At 35.6% G+C, this 26936-nt stretch overlaps 1 protein-coding gene across 1 annotated transcript; it reads left to right on the forward strand.

Annotated features, from left to right (window-relative positions):
• The first annotated feature begins 4715 nt into the window (after positions 1-4715).
• Positions 4716-22478, forward strand: LOC128559242 (uncharacterized). The gene is made up of 2 exons (XM_053550481.1): positions 4716-4825; positions 20954-22478. The coding sequence occupies exons 1-2, from the start codon at positions 4716-4718 to the stop codon at positions 22476-22478; spliced, it is 1635 nt and encodes a 544-aa protein (XP_053406456.1).
• The last annotated feature ends 4458 nt before the right edge of the window (positions 22479-26936 follow it).

Below are 26936 nucleotides of genomic sequence, written 5' to 3' on the forward strand. Positions count from 1 at the left end.
TTGATATAATTATTTATCGCCTTTTACAGACATATCAAAAAAACCCGGCCCAGTGGGCCTATAAGCCAAAAGTGAATGAAATTCGTAAGAAATTAATGGCTTACAATAGGCACCCTAATGTGTTTTCTAGTAAAAGAAGTCAAGTGCCACATTTGTGATCAGGAAAAGTTAATAGGTTCTTATGTAATTGTACTAAAACAGTTTGTAACTGACCAATAATACATTGAATATATATAATAGCGACAAAATTATACACAATATGTATATATATGTTAGGTAAATTTGAATGGTAAAGGCAAAGCGCCGACAGTGGTTAGTTAGGATGGTTTGTAGGGGTGGGGGGGGGGGGGTCCCCCAAGTAAATAGGATTTATGATAGAACAACACAGCTTGATGCGCTGTTTTTATTTATAAGAAAAAAAAATACTCTTTCCACTCCGTGGTCTACCCCGGTATTAATATTAATTTATGTTCATTGTAATGTGTCTCTCTTGCGATGGAGGTCTCGGGTGCAACACAGGACTTACTTTTTGGGAGGTGAATGTATAATATTTTTTTGATGGAGCTCCTGGTTTATCTCATACGAGTAAAATTAAATGTAAAAATGTTGAAACAATTATCCCTACAATCAAAGTTCCGTCTAATGTTGCTGTCATGCTGTAAAGGACATTAGTTTTCTACGAAAACAGTTCTTCTTTCGTACAATGACAAGGATGTTGCTAAAAGACTGGATATCACACATATAAGAGCAGAATGCCATTAAATAAATTGTTTGCGACATAAAATTAAAATAAAACTTCATTAGGTTAAAAAAAATCAAATACATATTAATTAATGATTACAGCATAAATGAAGTTTCATCAATTGACCACGATACCACATGTCCACGCGGCATTACTATCGTCTGCATATGACGCTTCAACAGCAACTTCGCGCTTAATATTCTTCAAAACAAGTGAAAATAAACCGCACCGTTGTCAATCAATGATATTTTGATAAAAATGAATTACATATAAACTATAATGATAAATCATTAAGTTTCAAATGATTTTGTTTTTGGCACCAACAAACTGATCGGTTATATTTGAATCTTAACCATACTTTGAAATCAGATTAGGTTTGGAAAAAAAAGAATTTATATTGAAGAAAAATAGCCAGAAAACGTTGGTATGTAAACTTTTCTGGCGGAGGATGTAATCAACCCTAACCTCCCAATTCCAAGGTTCCGTAAATTATTGCTCCGGTTATAAGTGTCAAAGTACGAAATGACGATGGGAGGGTGCCAATTTCAATCGGATCCGAATGTTACGCGAATGAAAAATGCATTCCTGAATGTTTGGAAACAGCTATTTGGTGGGTTTTAACAGGCCTATTTTATTACATATATATGGGAGTCAGGGCGTAGCGCAACCAATTCTGAACCTCCTCAGCGGGAGGATGTGAAAAAGGGATTCCCCTTCCGTTTTTGTTGGTCAGTGGAATCACCCCACGGGTAAAGATTCTGGAATAGAAAGAGAACTTGTGGCTTCTTGTAAAAGCGACTGACCGGTATGACCTCCGTAGATCTATAATGCACATGACAGGCACGTAGCTCAGCACACTAATATATGCACAGACATATCGTCATTTTTCGACAATAACAATATATAAAAAAAGAAATTCAATAAATAAAATTTGAAGGCTAAGGGGATGAGATATAAGATAAATGAAGATTCAAAGAGGCTTTTTGCACACATTTAATGTTGAACTGTGATAGAGGTATACAGTACATCCTGCATTAGCGTCACCTACAGGTATTAATTAAGCAGCCACTTGCCTTAAGTAGCCAATCTAGAAACTTCCCAAACTGACGTATCTATTGTTCCGAACAAAAAGCTCTAAGATATTGTTTTGATATAATTATGGCAACACCTTTGAACCCTCATCCTTGGCTGATACTACAATACTGGAGCTTATTTAAAACTGAAGATGAAGATCAAAGTTTATACTGATATCTACAATGTATGACATATCTTATTTGAGACAGACCTTATGGATATACTTAAAGCTGTAAGACTTAACGTGTACTACACGAATATACTTTTTTTAATATGATAAAATATAAATTTTTATTCGTATAAAATACTCGTACAATTTTGAAGCAATGGTATGTGTAAACGTGAAACAAGAATTTATCATTAGGTTCAACACATCTGACCGTATGAGTTTTGCTGTTGTTGGTTTAAATTCTAAATTGAGTAATTTAAGTCGAAGAATTTGACGGGAAACTTAATCCTGGTAAATCTTTGAAGATTACTAAAATTTCTTTACTAACGTGTCTGAATCATGAAAGGATCATGAAAGGATATCAAATTATGTTAACCTGTCATCCACTTTTTGTAATAGTGGTAAAACTTTTGTTGATATAAATCTACATTTGAGCACGGTAAGCATTTAAAGTGCGCGTCTACAATAGAAATTATTATAAGAACGACAGTTGTGAAATATTTACTAAACTGTAGGAATAGGAGTACCAAATCTGCATTAGGCAAGTACATTATTTTGACCGTATCCAGAGTGTCAGATATGCATAAGCAACAGAAATGTTTTATCAGTCACTGAACTAGCTAATTACATTAAAATGTGGAACATCGTAATTGAACGACTGAAACGTCGAGATCTGATATTTCTTCAAACATGTCCTCGTAAGTAGGAGTCCGAAATAGATGCGTTATAATCACACAGCAAAATTATATGATATAAGACAGAAGAAAGTATCATATTATATAACTAACATACGAAATACAATTTATATAATATTGACTGAAAATTTCCTATACACGTTGGGATTTAAAAAAAAATGTTTGATGAACATCGGAAGTTTATACCGTCAATTCAAAAAGTGACTTGCATGTTTGAGGTCATTTGAAGATCTTTGCAAATATTCATTAACACTCGTATCTCTTATGGGTTTTTTACTAAATAAAATGCCATTGCTCAATACTTGTATTAAGGCAACTTTGTATAGTTTGAAATGATAGTTGCCTTGCAGGCAGACGAAAAAACCCCAGATATTTTAGGAAATTACCTCTATATCGATTTAAAAATCAACAGGAATGAGAAAAGCTAGATTATAAATGAAAAATTAATCAGAAAGTTAAACAAAACTTAATTTCTTCAATTTTCAATCTATTTACGATATAGATAAGGCATCAATTTGTTTACCTTAAGATACGGGATTACTTAAGGTATCTCGTATCTTACGAGAAGATTGAGTTAATCAAAAATATCCCTACGAGCAAGAAAAGGAGACGTTACGACAACCTTAGGACTTAAGGGACATTTGAGTTAGTCACCCCTGGGTTGCTTCACACTTCCCTCTGCAACCTTGTTCCTGCAGTCCTGCACCCCACGCCTACACTGTCGAGTGATTGCTCAATTCGTTTGAGAAAATCCGCAACAGTACCCATGGTCTTATTTACAACATTTGGTGTTGGGATCGATGTCCTGGCAGAAGTTCTCTTAGCCAACTTCAACGTCGCATCTAAATGTGTAATGACCATGGACGATGCTGTCGGGGTAAGGGCTGTCTTGATATGCGACACCTTGGTCTACGTATCCTTTTTACTCATGGTCAAAATAGGCGTGAAGTAAGACAATGTCGCGATATCCACTTCGAAATGTCGCCTTTCAAATGCACGATATATCGCGATGTCACTTCGCGTTGTCGAGCGTCATATCGCATTGTCGCTATGTCACTTCGTAATGTCGCGATGTCACTTCGCGTTGTCGTGTGTCGACCCTGCAAACGCGACGGCGACATTATCAAACGGCATGCGGTAATCTCAAACGACGCTCGACAACACGAAGCGACATTTTCCTAATGGCTTATCGTATGTCGCGGGTTTGGGTGAGGGTCGACGCGCGACAATTCAAAACGATACACGACACGCGAAGTGACACTCGACAATACGAAGCGGCATTTTCATAATGTTGTATCGCATGTCGCCCGTCTACCGGTGAAAAAGTAAAATATTTGCGTACTTTTCCGTACGGAAAATGTCCGTGTTTTTCATTAACTTCAAATAATTGTAGAATGTTCCAAACACAAGATATTTTAATGTAATAACTTTTATATATTAAATTCGAACATTGTCTAAACGGATATGTAACTTATATAATTTTACCGTGGACGGTGTCGTCGGACTACCTTCTCAAAATGTATCAGTTTTCGTGAAAATATGCGTACTTCTTCATATATTAAATAGAGGGGTGGTCCTTGTCTGAGAAGCCATATCTTCATAACCTGGTGTCCGATTTTAATAAATGATACATTGTTGCAAAGGACAAGACAATACCTAGAGAAAAGAGGCCATGTCAGGTTCGAATCCGGTCGGCTAGGGGTCAAAGTCATACGTCAAATTCCGGTAAATTCTCAAAATATGAACTTGTCAGAGCAGTCAAGACGGTCCTGAAAGCCCAAGCACTACCTTCACTGAGTCCAATGACACCATTGGAGCAATTCTCACGGCTCCCTTGGTCGGGTCAGCTTAGTCTCGGTCAGCACTCTACCGTATATTAAGTGGATAACGCGACATTGTCGTTTGGGATTATCGCCGTCGTTTGCGATTGTCGGGTGTCACTTCGTAATGTCGCTATGTCACTTCGCGTTGTCGTGTGTCGACCCAAAAAACGCGACGGCGACATTATTAATGGCCCCAACTGGATTCCATACTGATGTCATTGGAGGCTTCTGCGTCTGCGTCAAAACCAGAGACTGCTTACGATGGAGAGTTCAATGCCAAACCCAGCCCAGAAATGGTTACTGTGTTCACGAATGATGTGACGTAGGCCGAGACACTGACGCAGTTCATATTGAAGACAGTGCCACTGCTACTGCTGTGGTGACCATGGGTGAAAGTGATGTACCAGGGACAACCGTCTCCGCGATAGAAGCGGTCCTCAAGTTCACTGGAAGGCTAACGTTAGTGGACGTGCCTAACTGCCGCCATCCCGTAGCTGGCCGTGATCATGGTAAGGTACGTTGAAAATAACTATCGTGATGCAGTGTAGCCAGGAATAGCCGTGTTATATGCGGGGACTAGTGCCAAGTTCCCAACCGCCGGGGCATACACTTGCTGACCCCTCTTGCTCGACATCAGTTCAGTAAAGCTCGACATCAGTTCAGTAAATATATGAGACGTCAACTAGAAGGTAAAAAACTAAAGATATTTTCCACAGATTTTATTAACTATCACAACAGTATTTAAGTGCCATGTGGCGGCTATAAAAATTCTCCCGGTACTTGGACTCAGTGTTGTTATATATTCATTCGTACTGTAATAGAATTCCGATGACCCGGTCCAGGGGCATGAGGGGTGTTGCACATTTCATTACCTCTCATAAACAGATTCAATCAAACAGAGTTTGCTATTATGTAGCTCGGTTGACTTCTATGCTTCCAAAGGATCTTCTCACAGATTTTATTCCATATAAACTTAGAAGAATAGGAATTATAATCGTACACACACTTTAATCAAGGTTTCGTGTCTTGGACTTGTTTTGATTTGTATATCTAACTGTAGGACTGTTTACACCAAATAGAAAGTGACTACCTAGTGTTAGTAGTCCAAAATATAGTTCCATGTTGTTGATGAAATCTGGTATAATTGTTCATGTAAGGATGTGACAGTTATGGTTTTTGCTTAGTTTTATTGATTATTGTATTGAGAAAAGATCTAAACCACTTTCATTGTGTATTTACAGGTTTTAATTTTATTCATTGACAAAATGTCTACATACGTATAATCGCTAAATGGCAAATTTCGTGGGAGCATTTTCAGAGGGCGAGATTATTTGTCTTATATGTAACTTAACATCTTAATATTTTTTTTCATTTTTAGTATGAAGACATGTTTAACTAAATGGCTATATAGTTTTAATATTGAAATGCTCTTAGGGTACCGAAAAGGAGGTCTCAGGATTTAATTTTTATATGAACTAAAGAAGAAACTGAATTGGTATAATGTAACCTGTAATGTAGAAACTGACATACTCCTGTGTTCCTGACATTTTGGCTTCGGTCATGGCCCTGCTGCCCTGCTAGGCGGTTCTGTAAGCTATCGGAATCAAAAAAGGAAACATCCATGCATGAAAAGCCTCTTACACTCTCAACAAATACTATCTTATAGTTAAGGAACTAGATAGCATTCGAACCTAAATTTTCATGAGTACTGTCTCCTGTTCAGAGTCCTATAACTCGTCGTCACCCAGCTGGCCATCCTCTGGTATCATATGCCCTCTCTTGGCTACTTCCATGTAAAAAGAAGTCCAGTCCCTCCGCTTAAACCTTGGGGTTAAAGTAGTTCTGCCCAAGAAACGTCTGTACTCTTTACCCCTGGCTCTGGCTGCAGAGATGATTCGGCTGAGCTGCACGATATTCCAGTGCTCGCCCGGCAATGCTCCAAAAACTGACACAAGGTTCAAAAGTACGGTGCCTGGTCTAACGTTAGGTAGTTCCGATAGACATGAGTGGTAATCCGGTACCTTTCATACGCATGTGCCTTTTGGAACGTTTGCAGTGCAAACAAGCGTGTGATCTTGTTTTTCGTCTAACATCCATGTCGGCCTGTAATAAACAACAAAGAAACAAGTTATATCTATTAGAATTTACCATCTAGGCTTTCGGAAAGTCAAAGGTTTGCTTGTCATTGGATAAAACAGCTGGCGGTAGAACTGTAGTTTTAAAAGAACCACAGAAGTACCTCATCCTCAATATCAGCCACTATTTTATCATGTTACAGCTCGTTTGATCCGTGCTTCATACGAAACTTGAAATTGGTGATTCGCTCCATGGAGGTTTTCAGACTTCACTAGCTTCGGCTTCCTTCCCTCACTCATAGTTTCATACACCCTTAATTACAGCACCGTCTTACTCGCGCCAGTGTCATCTGTCCACACTTTTGATAATCCCTTAGATATACAGTGTCACAATATCTCCTTCCGTCGATTCTATTATGCCTCTTATCTCTCTCCCCCTATTTTACAATATCGTGTTGACCTTAGTCTCAAACTGGACAGCCTCCTTGCCACTGGGTGATTGTCCTTTTGAGTCTAAATGCATCCTTCATCATCCGTATCACTATGTTAATTGCTCTTATTTAGCTTCCGATCCTAGGATGACCCATTATACACCTGAAAACATTTTAATGGCAATTTCTGACAAAGTGTCCCATTTGATGACAGCAGAAGCATTACACGATTCAATGTTCCGCTGTTATTTTATCTGTAGCTCGCGTTGCGGTTGCCTTACTTGAAGCTTCAAGTCTCTACAGATTGTCTTAAAATTTTGGCGAGAATTTTCTCATGTTAGCAATGTGTCTGCTGACCATGGCCCATAAAAACACTGCCTCTTGTCATATGTAGCTTTTTTTGAATCCTAAAGACCTTTCCAACAATAATGTCGGAAGAGAACTCCTCTGTCGATAGTGCACGCCTTGCCGTACTATATTTTGTTTCTGAGCCCATATTAATCATAGTGCGTTTCAAGTTTACCACATGATAAACCTCTTCCTCTAACGTTTTATGTTCCTTGTGAAATTCCTAGACAAAACATATCTCTTTGTCCCGGAGTCCATCCAAGACCTTTCTGACCGAATCCTCTTCTCTTGTTCACCTGGTCTCATGGGCCTTTTCATAAAATGTTTTCAATGCTGCTGCATAGTCCTCTGTCTAACCAGACTTCTGGCTACGTCGACTGCAAATGAACGGCTAGTTTCTATCAATCTGAAACGACTGAATGCTTTGGTAGCTGTCCGTATGGGAACTTGGCGGCCTGACCTTCCAGCCATGCTGTGGTACCTATGAATGAAACAGAGAAAAGTGCAAACTTCACAGGTCGCTCAACACGACAAAACCGAGCCACTTTAATCCATATCCACTCTAGGCTAGATCCCTTGTCTGGACATGTAGGGGTGAAGTTTGTGGCAACAGCTGCATCAGGGCACTCTTGAAAATTCATTAAGCATCATATTCGTCCATGCCTTGTCTGGTAAATATGCACCGGACTGTGATGTGTAGGTCAGTATTTGAAATTCTGTGTTGAATGTTAATGTCATATCCTTGAGAAGACCGCACAGTCATGGAATAGTGGGGGATTACCTTAAAGCTATGCACTTCTTCAAGAATTTTATCATCATATTCAGCAATGGCATATTTTTTAACATACAATGTATCCTGAGATTCTTGAGAGTGGACCTGATAAGTTTTACTGTTATACAATGCCTATTCATTTGAAATAGGAGAAAGTGGAAAACAACAGAAAATGAAAATGTTCCAGACTCGGTTTGATTGAGCCTGTTCATGGACGGTAATGGAAATGCAAGCTATCGTCCACTCCATGTAGCCCCGGGTTGAGCAGAACTCAAAATTTATACATGTTAAAAGTACAAAATATAATTTATACGCCGCTTTTTCATGGAATTGCATTCTGTGAATCATAAAGGTTCCATGTATATCGCCGTATGTCTCTATAGTCCCCTGTTTCAATAATGGGTTTGCCCTGAACGAGAAAACAAAGACCGGAAATTAAAGAAAAAACTGGAAATTGGAGAGGTCATCTAATTAATATGGAGCCTGCATATCACAGAAACTGCCAAAAGACAAAATTGAAGAGCAGGCATCATATCCAAGAGATGATTAAATAATACCCAAGGCTAATAAAGCGGGAATATTGGGACCGCGTTCATGCTGAAAAATTAAACAGTACATTAACACAGAATATTTATCGTGCTGAACGATCTGAAAAGATCGAAATATAACAGCTCTGACTGAATGTACAGGTAGACATTTACGGCCGCTACACGGCACATTCAACGTTGCTATAATTATAAAGAACAATGAAACCCTTAGACTTAAAACACCACTTTGAATCACTTAGAAGTTGAAAATCTACTTCACGAATTTATGTGAAAAATTGAATAAGAAATAATTTTAGCCTTTACTTAATAACAATGGATTAAAACTAGTAACTATGTGTCTAAATGTCACAGCGTCCAAACATTGTAATAAATATTCGTTAACTACAGCTATCAATAATGTTTCTGGAAAAAAGTTCATGTGACCCAACCAAAACAAACTTTCAGAAGCAGCACGCCGCAAGCGTTACATTGATGTAGCAACAGGACAGAAAATGTAATCGCATCATCATCGGCTGCACTCTACCCAAAACACTGAAGCAAGAGTACAGCAGAACAGCGTCGAACGCATAGAACTAATACAAAAATACAATTTTGTAATGATTATATACAGAAAAATAGCGCTGGATCGATTGTATATGGTTTTCTTCACCGGTTACTTCTAAAGATCGTAAAGCATTTTAATTGGCCTTATTCTTTAGCATGTTTCGTGGAATTTTCTAACAGTTTCTAACAGCTTAATCAACAACATTTTATTTGTTACGCTACTGACTTAAATATACACTCTATTACAAATGAAATGCTAAAATTAAGATATGATTGAAAATTTGAGTTTATTTTCGATAATGAAATAATGAACTTTTCTATGGTTGTTGCTACTATCAGTTGAATACTTTGAAAAGCGTTGATAATTTATCATGCTGTCCATTTTGGTTTTGTTGCTGACGTTGCCGATGGTGATAACACAAAGTATACTAGAATGGATTTAATAGATTTATGTACAGAAAAGGACAATGTTGATGAAGACGACTAGTGGTCCAGACGATTCTTATGGTGATGTTGGAATGGACGATTTTGATGATGATCACAATGATTATCATTTTCATTATTGCTGTTGTTACTAAAAAAAGATAATATTGTTGTTATTTACTAATTGTTCCATTTCAAATTTTTGATGGCATCCTCATGATGATGATGGTGAAGACGACGATGAACTATTAATCATGCTTGTAAACGCAAAAGTAAAAGAAGGTGATGATGATGATGATGATGATGATGATGATGATGGTGGTGGTGGTTATGAGGATGATAAGACTATGCATTAGACTATGCATTTTACTGTACATTGGGTGATACTTACAGCAATAACTATGTTGACCTTCCGAAAGGGCAATGGTTTAAATTAATGCATTAAGTATAAGATTGTGTCACACTTTGTTCAGTATACAGCAGTACAATATTTCGTTTTGTTTTATTTTTTAAGGCAGGTATCGGAAATAAATTTCTTTTGAGCCATTGGTAAAGATATCATACATGTGGACAATAGCAATTTATGCTGGTATTGGGTAAAGTAGTTAGAATAAGTTATTTGGTAGCAATACCTGAAGGTAAGTAGACAGGTAAAAGCTAAACGTTATTAAACCGTTTTATTGTCTTTGGTCCCTTTGTTCTACCATATACATGTACATTGATTCGTGAACAAACTATTGATGTTAACGCCTTTTATTTCAACTATTTTGCTGTGGTTGTTGTAAAATGCGGACAGTTATAAGGTAAATGCTATTTAACCGTTGTCTTTGGTCATTTAAAGGCGTCCTGTTTTGTTCTACCATACATGATACAGACTATACATTGGTTTATGTCCGAAATATCTATGTTAACGCTTGTTGTTAGACTGTTTTGCTTTTGTAAAATCGGATTTATACGGAGGTGAAATTGATCGAACCGAATTGAATGGCAAATGTCGTACAAATGCTTTCGAATTGCGACTCTGGCTGTGTTTTCTGTGCTAGATGCTTCCTGTGCATGCATGTATTAAGTACACGTATTACACAGGAAAATATTTCTGTATTATATTACCAATGGTTAAGTCGCGCAGGAATTGCAGTAACATTGATTCTTCAGTATTTTATCTGCATAATATTTCGTCCACAAGACCAAACCTAGGGTTGTGCGTTTTGTGACATTATCGTAAGAATGTAATCATTCATCAATAACTAATAACTGTATAGTATTTCTGTTCTTTAGATATTCGATTGCGCGACGTTACACCCAACAAAATAAAAAAATAAATTTAATATTTGATTTTCTTTTACTTAGATGCTTGTGTATGTAGCTTCTACATCCTCTTGTCATAGGCGTTGCGCTGTTGATGTATGCTATTATACTGGAGCTAAGGGAGAAGCATTGTCGGTTCAAACAGTACACCAGGAATAGCAGAGTGACATGAGAGCACTGTCGGACCAAGCAGTACACTGGGATTGGCGGATGGTATGAGAAACATTTTCAAATCTAACAATGCACTAGGAGTGGCGGAGTGGCGTGACCGCGGTAGAGGTAGAGACTGGTGAAAACAAGGGTAAGCTTTCTTATAACGGTAAGCAAAAACTATTAATTAAAACTATGAGTTGATTTATTCAAATATACTTAATTACATACTTACATAATGGCTGGAGTATCAACTACGTGACTTATCAAGATTACTGCCTAACCTATCTCGGGTAAGATCCAACACATTTATTAGGGAAAAGGTAACTGCTACATAGTATTGGAAGCATTCGCTTTCGCTTGAATAGGTAAAAACAAGAGAAATATTGGTCAAATATAGCTGAATATAGCAAACATCTTTGAAAGAAAATAAGCCGAAAAAATCTGATATTATTAAAGAAATGAATAATTGCATGTGGCTTTTAAATAATTAGATATGATGTTCAATGTACCATTTTATGGGCAAATTTTATTTTCAATTGTTATGATTATATAATTTCTTTAGAGTGGGAATACTCTTAACAGCTTTTTGCAGTTTTTTGACTTTTCAGGTAATTTTTTTTTCAGATTAATATGTGTTTCATGAAAGGTCTTAAAACAACATGCCTTCCAGAGTGCGGGTGAGTCTGTCGCTTCTTATATTCATGCCCTACTGATAAAATCATGTACAAAAATTTATTAACAAAATATGTTGAACACTATATCATGCATGTGTTGCGAATGTAACATACCTATTTGAAAATAAGATATAGTACATAAAAGAATTGTACAAACTTTCTTATGGCTTATCCAGTGTATGTCTACCGTCCTTAAAATATTTACACACAATATTTCAAAAATCTTAACACTATACACTCAACACTCCATATATATACATTCAATATCCCCTACACTCTATATCCTCTACACTCAATATCCACTAAACCATATATATCGTCTTCCCTCTATATTGTCTACACTCTGTATCCTCTATACTCAATATCCACTAAACTCTATATGTCGTCTTCACTCTATATTGTCTACACTCTATATCCTCTACACTCAATTTCCACTAAACTCTATATATCGTCTTCACTCTATACTGTCTACACTCTATATTCTCTACACACACTATTCACTAAACTCTATATATCGTCTTCACTCTATATTGTCAACACTCTATATCCGCTACACTTAATATCCATTAAACTGTATATATCATCTTCACTCTATATTGGCAACACTCTATATCCTCTTCACTCAATATCCACTTAACTCTGTATATCGTCTTCACTCTATATTGTCAACACTCTATATCCTCTACACTTTCTATCCACTAAACTCTATATATCGTCTTTATTCTATATTAGCAACACTCTATATATCCTCTACACTCAATATCCACTATACTCTATATCGTCTTCACTCTATATTGTCTACACTTTATATCATCTACATTCAGTATTCACTAAACTCTATTTATTGTCTTCACTCCATATTGTCTACACTCTATATCCTCTATACTCAATATCCACTAAACTCTATATCATCTTCACTCTATAATGTCTACACTCTATCCTCTACACTCAATATTCACTAAACTCTATATATCGTCTTCCCTCTATATTATCTACACTCGATTTCCTCTACACTCGATATCCATTAAACTCTACATCGTCTTGACTCTATATCGTCTACACTCAATATCCACTAAACTCTATATCGTCTTCACTTTATATTGTCAACACTCTATATCCTCTTTACTCAATATCCACTAAACTCTATATATCGCCTTTGCTTTATATTGTCTACACTCTATATCCTTTACCCTCACTATCTACAAAACTCTATTTCGCCTTCACTCTGTATTGTCTACACTCTATATCCTCTACACTCAATATCCACTAAACTCTATATCGTCTTTACACTGCATTGTCTACACTCTATATCCTCTATACTCAATATCCACTAAACTCTATATATATCGTCTTCACTCTATATTGTCTACACTGTATATCCTCTATACTCAATATCCCCTAACTTTATATCGTCTTCACTCTATACTGTCTACACTCTATCCTCTAAACTTAGTATCCACTAAACTCTACATATCGTCTTCACTCTATATTGTCTACACTCGATTTCCTCTACATTCAATATCCACTAAACTCTATATCGTCTTCACTCTATATTGTCTACTCTCTATCCTCTACCCTCATTATCCACTAAACTCTATATATCGTCTTCACTCTTTATTGTCTAAACTCTGTATCCTTTACATTCAATATCCACTAAACCGTCTTGACTCTATATTGTCTACACTCTGTATACTCTACACTCAATATCCACTAAACTATATATCGTCTTCACTCTATATCCTCTACACTCAATATCTACTAAACTGTATGTACCATCTTCACTCTATATTGTCTACACTCTGTACCTTCTACACTTAACATCCACTAAACTCTATATCCCTTCATTTCACGTCATACCCAAAACTCAATATCCCCTAAACTCTATTTTCTCTGCACTCTACATTCTCTACTCTTAACATGCCCTTCATTAGCTGTTTCTTTCTTCTAAACTGCGCTTGGGTTTCTTATCTTATTTTTAATTTCATCCTATATTACGGACATGACCCTTACATGTTTCCTTTAGCTACCTTATAACTATATTCAAGTCAAGTACAAAACGCTTTTATTTTCAACACCTCCATTCAAGTTGAATTATAATAGAGCATCTTTTCGTTTTATTTCTATCCGACTGAATAAATAAGTTTTTGATAAAATAATAAGTTTTGTTAATAAAAATGTTTACGTTTGAAATGAAAAATGGGAAACTCTTTAGAATTGGCTGAAATCTGCTTCTTGGAAGTTGTAATATTTGTATAAGCCAACAATAAATGAATCGTGAAAATACGCAAGAGTTCTCTCGCTTAGACAAAATGAAACATATCAATTTATTGATCATGTAGCGACTCTGGTAAACTCTAGTACCTTCCTCACGGAAAAGCTGAACTGAACTGAAGGAATGACTGGTTCCCGGCTTGTAAATATCGTGCAGAATGTTTGAGCCAACGGTACCCGTCGTCTTTTGATATATATATATATGAATTACGACCATTAGCGGGTGATGACGTCATGCCGACCTACTTACAACGACCAAGAATAGTGCTAAAATATTTATTTTACTTTTTTAAATCATTAGAGGATAATTACACGAGTGTTTTTCATATTGAATTTATTATGTTGAATAAGATGATAACATGCGAGGCTCTGTTAAGCGTTTTATCAATTATATTCAACGAAGTTAAATAAATTCAGTGTGAAAAGACACAATAAATAAAACCTTTATCACAAGTAAGACATCAACATTTCTTCTGTCTTTTCATATCATAGACCAAGTTAATTCGACCAACGTCGGTTTTATTTTGTAACCAGAACGTCAAACATATGATAAAAGAAATATGAGAATTGAAATCATCGTGTTTGAATCTCCAAATATATATATATATATAATGATTTGGCGGATCGAATAACCTATTTGTCGTGCTTTAATTAATTTTAAGATTCTTGTTATATGTTATTTCTTACATGATATGAAAATGTGCTTTTAACCAATCGTAAATTCTTTCATAACATTCTTATGAAAAGTGTAACGAATATTTTTTGTGTAGTTTGCTTATAAGATATAATGATACCCTAGTAAAATCATAACAATGCGCACGCATGAACACACAAACTTATGATACCCAATTCACCAGGTGTCATGCGAGAACAGATGGAAATTTATAAATATGAATATGAACATCGCTAGGCATAAGTTGAAGGGATTAAGGCCAGATGGTTTTTAAACAGGGATGCCAGAAGGATTGTCGTTTTAAGATAATTTGTTAAGTAATGAGAATCACGAGAATGGTTTGGTTTGAGAAGAATTACAAACTGCATTTAAGCCGTGCAATGAGAAAACCAACATAGTGGATTTGCGACCAGCATGGATCCAGACCAGCTTGCGCATCCGCGCAGTCTGGTCAGGACCCATGCTGTTCGCTTTTAAAGCCTATTGGAATTGGAGAAACTGTTAGCGAACAGCATGGATCCATGCTGGTCGCAAACCCACTATGTTGGTTTTCTCATGGCGCGGCTCATTTCATGTACACTCGCATGGATCTATTCAAAACACTATGCTATTTGTAAATGGCTTCGTTATTTTAAGATTGAGCTCATCTGGTTAAGCGTACGTATGTCATATTCCACAAAGACGATACCAGCCATTCTAACAATTAATTTTTATTTAGCTGTACCAAGTATCTGTTGAAAATGAATTTGAACAGAAAAAATGTCAGCGTTGCAACCTTAAAATTTTGCATTTGATAAATCGCTGTAATTACGTATTAACTGAGGAAATTTTAAAAATTGGCAGGGGCAAATTAAAGATTAAGCCGTCATATCCTGTTACATAAATATACTGTGTGCCACTTAACGTAACGGATACTGTTATTTAGACCGAAGATCTTAATCTTATGTACAGATATAGCATTGGTTTGAATACAGTATTAACATTTTTAAAATCATGGTTGCCATCCCAAGTGGTAGGTGTGTGAACTCATTGCCACCATGAAGATAGCTGTTAAGAAGGAGATAGGATATTAATTTCAAATCAGTGATGTTTATAATGCGATTATCATTCCTTAAATTATTTCCATTGATAGTTTCAGCATGATATCAATTTATGGCTGTTGTGTTACATGTTCAGGGTCCCGTATTTAGACCATACCATGCTGTTTTGACGGCGCGGGTGGGGTAATGTATTCATATAATTATCATTAACACAATATATTGACTGTCGCATCCTAAATAGGCGAGTAGTATTGATTGTACACATCTATAGACATATGTCACGCTTAAATCCGTCTATTTAAGTGTCATTTTCGAATTGATATTTCGGTTTGGATTAATCCGTGATATATATTTAACATGACGTATTGGAAATAGAATAAGAGACGTTATTTCATAGTACTTAAATGATTTGCATGTGTTACTTGACTGGTAAATGTAGTGTCATTCTAACTTAAAGTTTCATATAATGTTGTAAATGTTCAGCTTCAGTGCAAAAAGAAATAATTTACAGGAAATAATGAAGAAAATCTTCAGACCAGAGCTGTAACTATTTGATTAGGCAGTCAGTTGAATATGTATTTAAAACCAGGTTTCAATGAAAAAAAATCCATAAGAGCGCCAAATATATTCAAGTTTCCATATTTTTATTTATTATACAATTATACCGCAAAACTTTTGCTGATCTGTCTATACCTGTAGAGGACATATTCTTGCAACAACGACAACTAATATAAAGATTATTTAGCAGTTTGACTTATAACTTTAGATTTCAATGGAGACGGTTTCTATTTTTGTACACATAAGACTTCCCCTCACCATCTCCTCTTAAATTTCTTCTTCTTTGTTTTTATTATTTATTATGTCTACGTTATAATAAAATGTGTTTTGTTGATTGATACGTAAAGCACTCTGTAATATCTCTCCATTATAGTGCTTATGTACGGATGATTTGATTTTTGGAGTGTGACTGTGGTTGTCCTTATTGTGCTCAAAGCTTCTATGATTTTATCATACTTTTTTTATTTTGTTCCTATTACCCCTTTAAGGGCCACGCCAATCTAAACAAATACATACAATGTTATAAAAGCCCCGCGTAATCTCTTGGTGATAACAAAATAACATATTTTTTACTAAGGGAGCGGGCCTGTATTAATAAATAACGTATGTATAAAGCTTTCTACCTGAGATTTGATATTTATTAAATCACTGGTATAGTAATTCTTGATTATTTCGTGAATGCTCAGTTTTGGTCTCTTTCTTAAATGTTCTACTAGTTATGTTTTTTACATTCACCATTCCCCATACCTGTTTAATTTCCAGTTTTTGTTCAGGCAGAAAGTGTCATATGATAGGCATGTTTCTGTAACTATACAGTCTCTAGTGGCAATAATGTAGGTACAATCACTATATCCGAATATGGATATTTTACAGTTTATTAATTAAATAGTTGCATATTCTTGTGACTATGGTGTAATTTTATAATCAATATTCTAAAGTCTTTATAGTTTTTCACCAGAATGCATTGATTATCGTCACAATTCGAAAGTCGGTGACAGGTGAAAATGGGCGGTTATAGTATTTGATCCAGTATCCAGTTTCGTCTTAACTACTACATGTATAGCTAAATTTTCTAATACAGACAATATTACTTTTTACATCAGTCTGTTTTCTTATCATAATTGTCATTTCCTAATGATATTTTGTAAAAAAGAATTATATAGACCCCTAGGTCAGTATACAGTTTACTCAGACTGAAATACGGTTGTGGTACGGCAGGAAAGCTACAGTCCGTGCTTTCCGGTGTACGAAGCAGACGAAATAGATGATCAAGTTTATGTAAAGTATTATGAATTGCATGGTTTTATTATGATTTCATTGCTATTTTCTCTAATTATTATAGTCAAATTTCTTTAGAAATATCTATTTAGACTGTGAAATGTGCATGCTGCCTCTGTGAACACTGCACCGTAGTGTAGTCATGTTCGGATATAATCCGCCAAGAAAGGATACATTATAGAAATGGACTGTGTGTCATGATATAGAAATTTAGAAGTAAAAATGTCTTTGGAAACTGTTCAGAGGTATGTGCCATTTCATTTATAAGCTATTTAATCAGGACTGGGATGAAATGTTTATGTAATTATTGTGAAAATCAAGAATAATCAACAGGCTACATGTTTATATGAGTTTCTTGGATATGTATTATAATACAGCAGACTGGTATTTAAGTTTTCATAGTGTCTGAACACGAGGCTAAAATATTTTTGTAAGGTGGTATTAGCAAACCTTGCACCTGAAATAGAGAAACTGGTAGCCGACAGATGGATGGACTAGCATTTGTTTATTGTGTTAATACATTCCCTCTGGGGGCCTGGCGGGGGCCTGAATAGATATCTGACAGGGCCTAGGCAGCTGGATAATGAGTTGCGTCGCCGCTCACTGTGCGGGCTCCCAATGTCGCCCGCTGCTCATTTAATAAGTTCCTTGATAATAAATAGGTGTAGGAAGCGGGTATGTATTAATCAACAACACTCCCCTCTGTTTTATTTTCAAGAGAATCTAAAAATATAGATAGTAATTTCAACTGTTATTACCCATACAACTGGAAACTAAAATTAAAGAATAGCACAGTCTGCACTAAAATAAACTAAATTTTATAAAACAACAACCCCCCCCCCCCCCTGTTTTTTTTCAAGAGAAACTAAAAAATATATATATAGTAATTTCAACTGTTATTACTCATTCAAGTAGAAACTAAAATTAAAGAACTGCAAAAGAAACTAAATTTTATAGACCAACACTCCCCCCTGTTTTATTTTCAAGAGAAACTAAAAAATACAGATAGTAATTTCAACTGTTATTACCCATACAACTGGGAACTTTAATTAAAGAATAGTACAGTCTTAACTAACAGAAACTAAACAATATAGATATAATCTTTACTTTATTAAAATATTCCATTATCCTTTGTTTGAGCCTTCTCCTTAGTCAGTGATGTCTGGTGTGCAGATTGCATTTTAAATGTGTGACATTAGAGTGCCGAGTGTTTCAGCTGAGTAAAACATGTTTAAGGCACCACTACATTTTCACAAGGAATGTGTAATGTCATATATCCTTGGGCTTTTTCCAGCACAGGCTGAACCGAAAGATAGTGTCTGTAGTGCTGGCTAAGGATGCATGACACCTTATTTTATTTTATTTTCGTTTCCTATTAAATTAATATCTTAAATTATATAAAACTCACTACCTTAGGACTGCTACTCTAAATATTAATATCAATACCTAAAATGTATGCAGATCGCTGTCTGTAAACTGCTACCTTAAAATTTTTACAGCTATCTTAAGATGAATTAAGGTTATTTCTGATACATTAGTCTGGTAGTGCTCAACTTAAGTATAATTACTTCATTTGAACGTTCGGATGTGGTGACTTTGTGTTTACATTTAAATTTGGAATATTTGGATGGCACTTTTCTGTGTGCCAGTTCATTCATTTCATTATTACGGCTTGATGTTGCAAGATTCATGAATACAGGGTGAGGGTCCCTGTCTATAAGGGCCACGCCAACCTAAACAAATACATCAAATCTATTAAAAATCCTTAGAAAGAATAGAAAACAGCCAAGTAAGACAATACCAAATTTGGTATGTTTGGGTCTATTTCTAAGATACAGAAAAAAGTGAGCAACATAATCACTCATGCCCACACACCTGAACCACAATTTATTAAAATTAAAATGAGATTCGGTATGTTCGAGTCTGATTCTCAGATACAGAAAAAAGTGAGCAACACAATTATTCATGACCAACACACCTGAAACACAACTCATTAAAATCAACATGAAAGTACTAAAAAAAAAAATAAATAAATAAATTTAGTTCAAGTACGCTAAGACTATTTACGGCCACAACAAAGCACGTTAAAGCTGATGTTGTGAATGTATATGATATAAATCTGTAAGAAATCATTTGAGCCACGCCATGAGAAAACAAACATAGTGGCTTTGCGACCAGCATGGATCCAGACCAGCCTGCGCATCATCCGCGCAGTCTGGTCAGGATCCATGCTGTTCGCTATCAATGCCTATTGCAATTAGAGAAAGCATAGGGCGCAACAAAACAAAAGGATGGTTGATTCGACTTCACTGAATCTGTTCACGAGATGTTATAAAATTAGCAACACCTACCACCGACTTAAGAAAGGACTTTTTTATATAGAGAGAGAAACACTGATCCTGTAGGACCAGCAATGGTAAAAACATTAACTCCAAGTACGGGATGACATCTAATTGGCACCCGTACAATAGTTAAAGACTGCTGTTGTGGAAATGAATGAAATCCATAAGATATATATATTTTACAAACAAAGAATATGTTTACTAAGGTTTGCGGTTGATTGAATTTGTTGTTTCAGTTTGAAAAAAAATACCCGCCCCATTAGCTCAGTAGGAAGAGCGCAGATCTACGGATCTTCGATCCCCGGGCGGGGTTTATGTTCTCCGTGATGATTTGATAAAAGATATTTTGTCTGAAATCATTCGTCCTCCACCTCTTACTTGCGGGGAACAGATTTGTACTGGTATAGAACCCAGGAACACTGGCTAGGTTTACTACATAACTAAAATACTATTAAACACAAACACAGTTTGAAAATATATTCAAGAGAGATAATTAACGAAATGTACACTACATATGGCGCCTAAAGAAAGAGACTCTTTTTCATGGAAACGGGCATTTTATTGCCATCAATTTATACTTAAAGGCTACTGTGGTGAAGGTTGTCCCGTTTATTAGAAGGTCATCGGACCAAGCAAAATTATAGCAGACTTTGATTGAATCTGTCTGTCCGAGGTAATAAAGTGAGCAATATTCCTAGCCCAAACCCTAGCTTAAGAGGAACATTATGTAGAAAAAATCCTTTGCCCCGAACACCGACTAAAGCTGAAGTCTTATACAGGGGCACTGGCTAAAGCCGAACACCAGTTAAAGCAGAAATCTAATATGCAGAAATACCCCGCGCCCTAAAAAACAGCTAGAGTGGAACTCTTTTATACACAAATACCAAACGCCCTGCGGAACTCTATTGTACAGAAATACTCCAAGTCGCAAACAACGGCGAAAGCGGAACTCTTTTATACAGAAATACCCCAAGCCCCATCCACCAGCTACAAAGCGGAACTCTATTATACAGAAATACCCCACGTCTCAAACAACGGCGAAAGCGGAAGTCTTTTATACAGAAATACCCCAAGCCCCATCCGCCAGCTACAAAGCGGAACTCTATTATACAGAAATACCCCACGTCTCAAACAACGGAGAAAGCGGAAGTCTTTTATACAGAAATACCCCAAGCCCCATTCGCCAGCTACAAAGCGGAACCCTATTATACAGAAATACCCCACGTCTCAAACAACGGAGAAAGCGGAACTCTTTTATACAGAAATACCCCAATCCCCATCCGCCAGCTACAAAGCGGAACTCTATTATACAGAAATACCCCAAGCCCCATTCGCCAGCTACAAAGCGGAACCCTATTATACAGAAATACCCCACGTCTCAAACAACGGAGAAAGCGGAACTCTTTTATACAGAAATACCCCAAGCCCCATCCGCCAGCTACAAAGCGGAACTCTATTATACAGAAATACCCCACGTCTCAAACAACGGAGAAAGCGGAACTCTTTTATACAGAAATACCCCCAAGCCGCATCCGCCGGCTACAAAGCGGAACTCTATTATACAGAAATACCCCACGTCTCAAACAACGGAGAAAGCGGAACTCTTTTATACAGAAATACCCCAAGCCCCATCCGCCAGCTACAAAGCGGAACTCTATTATACAGAAATACCCCATGTCTCAAACAACGGAGAAAGCGGAACTCTTTTATACAGAAATACCCCCAAGCCCCATCCGCCAGCTACAAAGCGGAACTCTATTATACAGAAATACCCCACGTCTCAAACAACGGAGAAAGCGGAACTCTTTTATACAGAAATACCCCAAGCCCCATTCGCCGGCTACAAATCGGAACTCTATTATACAGAAATACCCCACGTCTCAAACAACGGCGAAAGCGGAACTCTTTTATACAGAAATACCCTCAAGCCCCATTCGCCGACTAAAGCGGAACTCTTTTATACAGAAATACCCTCAAGCCCCATCCGCCAGCTACAAAGCGGAACTCTATTATACAGAAATACCCCACGTCTCAAACAACGGAGAAAGCGGAACTCTTTTATACAGAAATACCCCCAAGCCCCATTCGCCGGCTACAAATCGGAACTCTATTATACAGAAATACCCCACGTCTCAAACAACGGCGAAAGCGGAACTCTTTTATACAGAAATACCCCCAAGCCCCGTTCGCCGACTAAAGCGGAACTCTATTATACAGAAATACCCCACGTCTCAAACAACGGCGAAAGCGGAACTCTTTTATACAGAAATACCCCCAAGCCCCGTTCGCCGACTACAAAGCGGAACTCTATTATACAGAAATACCCCCAAGCCCCGTTCGCCGACTAAAGCGGAACTCTTTTATACAGAAATACCCCCAAGCCCCGTTCGCCGACTAAAGCGGAACTCTATTATACAGAAATACACCCAAGCCCCGTTCGCCGACTTAAGCGGAACTCTTTTATACAGAAATACCCCCAAGCCCCGTTCGCCGACTAAAGCGGAACTCTATTATACAGAAATACCCCAAGTCCCATAGAACGCTTTTATACAGAAAAAATCAATTTTTGATTAAAATTGTAATTGAATACAGAGTGTATGCTTATAATAAGAACTGTGTACGTATCATTTCACAATGTTAAACCCTCCATCATTTCAGTGTCTTTGATAGCCTGTGAACTAAGGTTAATGGAACTGCTTTATCAGCAACGTGACCGAATAATACTGACCTGAGATATTTTGTATTATTACGCTTTAATTTGTTTATGATTTATTTGTTTTCCCGCCTGATAAGGGTGCTCTCAATACCGAGTTGATACAGGATCGTAAAATCAGTGTTCCAGGTTCAGACTACTTCAATAAATTGATCACCTCCTCTAATCCTCAGTCGAGAAAACGTCTCACAATTCCCAATTATTATATAGACAGGAATAATAGGTGTATGTAATACATTTGTGTTATGATTTTCTGAATGTTTTGGTCACATTTCTTTTATTTTGATCATGTTTATAAAGTCATTGTACCTCGTTCTTGTGTAATATACATGTATTTTTTTTTTTTGCATTTTAATGCAAATTTTCAGTTATTTTTCTTGGGAAAAAATGTTTTCTCTATCGGTCTTATAATTCAATTGCTATGATAACAATTTCTGAGAGTGGAAATACTCTTGACAGCTTTTTGCAGTATTTTGACTTTTCAGATTTTTTTTTTTTCAAATTAATAATTAATTGTCTTTCATGAAAGGTCTGTAAGTTTGTTTATTGGGCAAACACCGCATCTTATCATTTCTGCTCTTTGATAATCTAAGAGTTCTGAGGTGACTAGTGCACAAACTTAGCACCCTTTTTCAGCTAAGTGACCGATGAATAATTACCCATAAAATACAGGTTACATTTTAATTTGTTAATGATTTATCCGTTTTCCCGCGCGATAAGGTTGCTCTAAATGCCGTATTGATATTCACTTTTCCATCGTAAAACTAAGCGTTTCTCAGTTCAAACTACTTCAATTAATTGATTGGGGTCTTGCACTCAGTCAAGAACAGATTGTTTTAAATGCAGATATGACTGCCCAAGTTATTTATTTATTTCAATTTATTTAAAATTAATCCTGATAAAAATGAGCCACTTATATGACATAAAAACACTACCTATTGTCTTGTCTCTTACATAGTTACGACAAGATCATTTTTGTTACTTTTTTACGAAGTTATAGCTCGTTAGAGCGTATTAACAACAAAAAAATCTTTATAAGACGCTAAAGTATGTTGTTCGTGACGAAAATAATCAGTATTTTGTTGCTATACTGATCAAAATGTTCAAGCACTGATTATGTGTTTTATTTCCGTATATATGTCTCAACTATTTAGAAGTTTGGACATGGGTTATTATCTTGGAGCGATGGTTTGGACGTTCCTATTTTCAAGACATCTGAGCAATTATACAGGTATTATTACGCTTCAAGGTGTATCAAACTTCACTAGAATCTTTAACAGCAGGCTGACTGAGTGCGCAGAACAATATTATTCAGTATAGAAACGCAAGCATATGGCCACAACAGATAATGTGTAAACTTGTATTTAAGAGGCTTGTTTCTCATGTGTTAAACAGTAATGAAAACTCTTTTTGTGCATTTGCTGATTTTCAGAAGGCTTTCGATTTCGTCGTGAGAGACATTCTGTTGTAAATGACAGTAAATTGAGTAGGCATTTAGTATTGTTGTATTGAAACTTATCCGAAGAACATGCATATCTACCATCTTTAAGTCAAGTTTCATGTGAAACATTGTTGTGACTGACAGATGGACAGACAAACGGACGGACGCACGGAAAACGGAGAAAAAAAAATAAAGTGCATATTTTCCACACTGTTTTCGACTTATTTACAAAATTTCATGGCTGGAAATTAGCGCAGCAGATTTCGTGTAATATACATGTAGGTTTTTTAATATAATCTACATTTGAATTGTTAAGCAACTGTGTATATTATGTGAGGTATTTTTTAAAATAACAAAAATGTAGGTGAACTGCAATAAATATTTTTGTTTGTTTGAAGCAACTAGTGAATAATGTGTAAAGTATAGTCTATACTTTTTCAGTGTGCTGTATTGCTATATCCTTTCCGCAGCCTTAACGTACTAAAACGTATTAGCGTCTGATGGCCCTTTCACGCTTTAAAACAACATTTATTACACGAAACTTATTTGAAAACATTTCTGAAATGTCTAGGTCTGCAGCTTTCAAATACGGTTTATCTTAATCTGAGGCATATACTGACACTCTCAGACAACAACAAAAATGACATTTTGAGCGATTTTATGAAGTTCCAAAATTATCAATGTACCTTGATCCCTACGGAGCCCTGTGATTTCTGTTTATCAGAGCTAAATATTTTTTCGTAGATTAAAAGCAGACATGCTGTACTAAAGCCCAGGTAATTTCAAATCGTAATAAAGTGCTGAAAATTGGCTCCCCAATAGCAAAAAAAATAAAAGTCCACGCGCATACATTTAGACGGGGTGACCCCTGCGCGTGACTCCTGACTATCTACGAATCAAACTGCGGCTTTCGTTTTCAAGTTTAGTATTTCTACTTTCATTTTATTTACTTCCGGAAATAGCTGAAGGTCGAGTGACGTCATTTTCTGTGTTGTCAAAAACTACATATGCCTGGCGAGATTGCATAAATATGTGCTGGCCGTCCTAAGGATATATCCTTTAAGAAGAAAATTCTACGCAACACGCGAACGCTCCTCGTATAGCGCATTGCGGTTGCCGATTTTTTAACTAATTTCTATTCACCCGAATGCTTCACTGCCAATACTTTTATGGTATCTTTTTAAAAATGACTTCCTTTGCAATTTATGAAAAACAACGCATTTCAAGGTATCAAACAAAATGTAAAAAAAAACACGAAAGTACTTTTAGTGAATTTTATATGAACATTCTAATCGACCAGGAGAGTCCATTCTATTTTTGATATCAGAAAATCGTGTTTTTTATAAACAAAATGAATATCAGGTAATGTTTTTCTGATATCTTGAAATGGAATTCTTGATATCAAGAAGTCGATTTTTTAATATTAAAAAATGCCTATAAAATAGTAAAACGGCGCCCCATAAACATCAAAATGAAATTGCTGCTGTATAAAAATTTTGAAGGTAAAGATGATTAAGTAGTACATGTAAAAGTTGAAGAAAGGATAAATCTACATATAGCTCGAAATTTACATATTCTTTATTATCTTTATTATTAAGACTACGTTAATTATTTCTAATTTAGATCTTTAACAAGGAAATTGTAGAAAATGAAGAATTCGATTTCTTTATATCAAAAATTCATTTCCTGATATGATATAAGAACAAACAGATTTCTTGATATAAATGAATGAATTTTTGATATCAAGAAATAGATTGTCTTATATTAAAACATGTTACTGATTTTTTTTGATATCAGGAAATGATGTAATGATATCAAGAAATGGAATTCTTGATATCAAGCAGTCGAAATTTTAATATAAAGAAATGATTTTTGATATCACACAATGCCTATAAAATAGTAAAACGGCGCCCCATAAGCATCAAAATAAATTGCTGTATAAATATTTTGAACGTAAAGATGATTAAGTAGTACATGTAAAAGTTGAAGTAAGTATAAATCTACATACAGCTCGAAATTTACATATTCTTTACTATTAAGACTACGTTATTTTTGTTTAATTTTGTTACAAGGAAATTGAAGAATTATCAAGAATTCGATGTTTTATATCAAAAACTCATTTCCTAATATCAATCAGAAAAAAAAATAGATTTCTTGATATAAAAAAATGAATTCTGGATATCAAGAAATAGATTGTCTTATATCAAAAATGAAACTGATTATTTGATATCAGGAAATGATGTTCTGATATCAATAAATGAAATTCTTGATATCAAGAAGTCGAAATTTTGATATCAAAAATGATTTTTGATATCAAAATTTGCCTATAAAATAGTAAAACGGCGCCACATAAACATCAAAATAAAATTTCTGTATAAATATTTTGAAGGTAAAGATGACTAAGTAGTACATGTAAAAGTTGAAAAAAGGATAAATCTACATACAGCTCGAAATTTACATATTCTTTATTATTAAGACACGTTAATTATTTCTAATTTAGATCTTTAACAAAGGAAATTGTAGAAATATGAAAAAATCGATTTTTTGATATCAAAAATTCATTTCCTGATATGATATCAGAAAAATAGATTTCTTGATACAAAAATGAATTCTTGATATCAAGAAATAGATTGTCTTATATAAATAAAATGTTACTGATTTTTTTATGTCAGGGAATGATGTTCTGATATCAAGAAATGGAATTCTTGATATCAAGAAGTCGAATTTTTAATATCAAGAAATGATTTTTTTATATCACAAAATGCCTATAAAATAATAAAACGGCGCCCCATAAACATCAAAATAAATTGCTGTATAAATATTTTGAAGGTAAAGATTATGA

This window comes from Mercenaria mercenaria, chromosome 9, assembly GCF_021730395.1.
Source record: "Mercenaria mercenaria strain notata chromosome 9, MADL_Memer_1, whole genome shotgun sequence".
Lineage (NCBI taxonomy): Eukaryota > Metazoa > Mollusca > Bivalvia > Venerida > Veneridae > Mercenaria > Mercenaria mercenaria.

Bases quoted from the DNA above. Each gene is read 5' to 3' on its own strand.
- LOC128559242 (XM_053550481.1), top strand. From the start codon at position 4,716: ATGTCATTGGAGGCTTCTGCGTCTGCGTCAAAACCAGAGACTGCTTAC. The intron at 4,826-20,953 runs GTAGGCCGAGAC...TCTATTATACAG, and splicing joins GTGTTCACGAATGATGTGAC to AAATACCCCACGTCTCAAAC.